General features: G+C 35.2%; 1 protein-coding gene across 1 annotated transcript; it reads left to right on the top strand.

The window, feature by feature from the left end:
* The first annotated feature begins 3,706 nt into the window (after positions 1–3,706).
* LOC147482785 (uncharacterized) lies at positions 3,707–4,207 on the top strand. The gene has a single exon (XM_086579423.1). The coding sequence runs from the start codon at positions 3,707–3,709 to the stop codon at positions 4,205–4,207; it is 501 nt and encodes a 166-aa protein (XP_086435549.1).
* Positions 4,208–4,432: the final 225 nt, after the last annotated feature.

Raw genomic sequence — 4,432 nt, 5'->3', positions numbered from 1 at the left:
AAGCCCGATATAAAGGCAAGCAGCCCTTATAGCAATAGCAAACGGTTATCCTCGGGGACTTCAAGATAGGGCCTTACAAGCTCATAAAATGGCAATTCTTCATGTTTTTCCTCGGGACAAAAAATCGGAAAGGCATTCTATAGCCCCATCCTATTTTTTTTAGCGAAAAGGAAATCCATTCACAACCACGACTTCGCTCTGCTCATCCTTATTCTTATGAATTAAAAGGGGCGGATTTCACTTTAGTAGAGACTTGCTCCTGCAAATATTTATCATATTGAAGTCTTCAAGTAAAGAACTCTTCCCTAGGGTAATTTGATTATCGAAACAAAATTCCCTTAACCTTTACGTACCGACTCTCTTATCGATTCTATTAGCCTAAGCATCTTCGGTAACTCGCTCTCGCCTACTATACCTACTCAATTGTATAGTAGGGTAGGCTAACTCAGCCGCTTACTTTTCCATTTCGTGCGTGAATGGCAGTTCTCAGACGAGGGAATCATTCGGGCTAGAATGAAACTTTTTACATTCAAATTCTAACAATTATTTTGATTGGTATGAATTTGTTAAAAATTCCATTTTTTCCGTCAGTATAGCTTAGTTCGGAATATTTGTAGCGTTTCTTTTATATGGTCCCGCTTATTCATATTTGAAGAATTTTAACTTAATCCATTTTTTTGTTAAAATAGGTCCTAGGAGAATTTTTTGGGACAAAATACTAAATGTAATATATAATTGGTTATATAATCGAGGTTACATAGACCATTTTTATACAAAAACCTTAACTAGGGATATAAGAGGATTATCAGAACTAACTCATTTTTTTGATAGACAAGTAATTGATGGAATTACAAATGGTATTTGGAAAGTGTCAAGATTTCTTCGCTTGCACACTCCATAAATCTGCCCGATAGGCAGTCATATGCCATGTGTCCACATTCACCACAGTTGTGGCATATCATCAAGCCCCCCGTGCAATCCTTGCTCATGTGCCCAACCTGATGGCAGCTCCGGTAAACAATGTCTCTGTGTTACTATCAAGTGTATAATGTATAATAGGTCTATAAGCTTAAATGTTATAGAGATTTTGTTGGAGCGAAGAGTCGAAGACAAGGTGATATGTTTATAATGCAGCCTAACCCCACAACATGTAAAACATAATATACTTAATGAAAATGAAACGAGCACATAAAAATGTCCACATAGAGCAATAAAGTTTGAAATTATAAACAAGATGTGAAATCCACCAGTACATGACTTTTAAAAAGTTACTAATGCAGCCTAAGAGGAGTCGCAACTCTCAAGGCAAGATTGCAAAAAGGATGCAAGACTTCAGTCCTTGCTTCAACTGAGGAACAATCAGAGGAAGGCAAAGAATTGGACATGTCATCAGAACTAAATTTTGTTCTTAAAGGGGGAGAACTACTCAAACGTATGAGGAAAAAGATATGGCTCTCCGACAACAATCTTAAAACTTATTTAGGTATTTCAATGTCAATGACTACACGACCCCTTGCCAATTCACACCCCACAATTCTACACCATTGACTTTAAGATTCCACGAAGATATTTTTGAAGTAGCTCAAAGCCTAGAATTTCTAAATTCCATTACGATGTTGACCAACTAACATGTATTCATGAATGCTACACGTGGTACCGGTGCTCTTCAATCGAAGCGAGTTTTCGCTTCGATATCAATTCAAATTGGGAGGTAAAGAAGAGTGAGAGATATATGGAGAGAATGGAGAAACTATTTTTTCGCCTCTATTTCATTCTCAAGTCATTACTTATCAATCATCTTTCTTTTATTCCTGAACCTAGAATCATATGCAGGTGGTTGCTAAAATGAAAAGCAAGCATATGGTAGGAGCTTTCACAAAAAATAAAAAGTGTAAGCAAAACTTTATACCTTAACTGGTCTTGAATTGCACTGCTCATCTGTGATCAAGCAACATTTCATGCTTTCAGGTGTGGTTTTTGATGTCTGTTCCAATAAGAAAGCGATAAAATAAGAAATGATGATGGCCCGGAAGAGAAAGTGATAAAATAAGAAAGGATGATTGATGCGATAAAAACTGACTTGGTCCTAACCAAACCAAACCAAACTGCGATAAAAAAAACGAGAAAAAATATTTCCTAGAGTGCTACGTCAATTTCCTAAACACACCCAATTTGCACTTATATAGTGTCCACTTTTTCCTAAACTCTTCCACCGATAGAAGTTTAAAAACTTAGAAATTAATACGTATTCTATATTCTTCATCTCCAATTCACGTAGTTTACAATAAATCTTCATCACATTCATCTTTATCCCTCTCTTCCTCCATGTCTATCATGAAGCGTTGGACACCAAAACCAATTCAAAAAAGATTTTTGAATGAAATCTTTGATGGAGAGACCTGGAATCCATGTAAAGATAGAATACAAAATATTACCAATGATCTCATACAACATGGTCCTATTTCTGAAAAACAAATAAATAATTGGTTCAAGAACAAGAGAACTAATTTGAAAAGAAAACAAAAAGATATGGTCACATGCCCAGAAGAACCAAACAAGCGAAGTATGTATGCTTTTATAGACCGAATTCTAAAGCTTGGAAGTAAACTCTACTTTTTGTTGTCTATGTACTGAAATTAGTTGCCCTGTCTATTTTGAAGATTAAACAAATTGTTTCTGCATTTATTGGGCTGGCAGACTCTGTTTTGATCAAGTAATTTTTTTTTGTGTACAGCAACGAAGGAAAAGGCTGGAAAGAAGATGAAAATAAATCCATCTTGCAAGATTAATCCAAAAAAAAAACAGAGGTATGATCAAAATATCACATAATTTACCTTTTAGTTTATTATTTGTGACTGATTAAATTTTTTAAACAGTTATTACTAAAGAAAGAGCTAGAGAACGACGGTTTAAACGAAGTCAAATATTAAGAAATAAGAGACTTGGTATTTCTCCAAATCAGTTCCATTCATATCAAATGGATGATGTTGATATAAATGACGACGATTACCTCTCACAGATTAGTGGGACTGATTATGAAGATGACGATGTCAATGATTTGAATCCAGAAGTACCACGTATTTGTGATTTGGAAGTTTCACATACAAGTAATTGTTCTGACACTAAATTATACCGTATTGCTATTTTAGTCTATGCAATAAAATAATCTAATAATTGTTTTGCAGGAAGTTGTTTTGAGCCTTTAGATATTGGTTGTCCAAGTTCAATATGTTCTCATTGTGGAGCTATTGTCTGGTATGAAAAAAGGAATGATATGAGCAAAAAACCTACTAATCCTAAATTCTCAATATGTTGTCAGAACGGCAAGATTCAATTGCCTCTTCTAAAAGAAACTCCTGAATTTTTGAGAAATCTATTGGATTGCAAAGGTGGACAAAAATCTTCAAATTACATGGAAAACATCAGCATCTACAACTCCATGTTTGCGTTCACATCCACTGGTGGTGCAGTATAGAGTTCAATTAACGATGGAAAGGGGCCCTTTGTTTATAAAATAAAAGGACAAAATCACCATAAAATAGGAACTTTGCTTCCACCAGAAGAAGTCCGTCCAAGGTTTGCACAGTTGTACATACATGATACAGAAAATGAAGTCTCACACAGGTTGAACTCGCTCAGTTAGAAAATTGTAAAGAAGAGGGCAAGAGACGAGTTAGATCCTAGCATTGTTCAAGGACTGATAGATATGTTGAATGTTACCAACAAACTCACTGAGACTTACAGAATGACAAGGGATAGATTTAAAGAATGTTATGTAGCAGACATCAGCATAAAACTGATTAATAGAAGACAAAAAGATGGAAGACTTTATAATTTACCATCATCAACAGAGGTTGCTGGTTTAATTGTTGGTAATGGTGATGAATTTAATGAGCACAGAGATGTTATTATCGACAAGAAAGGATTTGGATTGAAGAGAATCAATGAATTAATTCCAAGTTTCATGGCAATGCAATATCCACTTTTGTTCCCCCATGCTGAAGATGGATATAGAATTGACATTCCATATAGAAACAATAAAGTAGTTGGAAAAAGAAAAAATATTAGCATGAGAGAATTTTATGCTTTTAGATTGCAACTGAGACACAATGAAGGCCAAACTGTGGTTCGTGGAAAGAAGTTGAGACAACAGTTTTGTGTAGATTCTTATACAGCTACTGAACAAAGTAGAATGGAATTGGTTTGAAATAATCAAGAAACAATTCGTGCAGAATTGTATCAAGGATTAGTAGATGCTGCTATTGCTGGTGACGCAAAGCCTGGTTGTGTAGGGAAACGATTAGTTCTTCCTTCATCTTTCACAGGAAGACCTCGTTATATGATACAAAACTATCAAGATGCCATTGCAATATCTGGAACCTGGCGGTGCACCAGATCTTTTCATTACTTTTACTTGCAACCCCAAATGGCT

Source organism: Coptis chinensis, chromosome 8, assembly GCF_015680905.1.
Source record: "Coptis chinensis isolate HL-2020 chromosome 8, ASM1568090v1, whole genome shotgun sequence".
Lineage (NCBI taxonomy): Eukaryota > Viridiplantae > Streptophyta > Magnoliopsida > Ranunculales > Ranunculaceae > Coptis > Coptis chinensis.
This window is presented reverse-complemented; position numbering and strand designations above follow the sequence as displayed.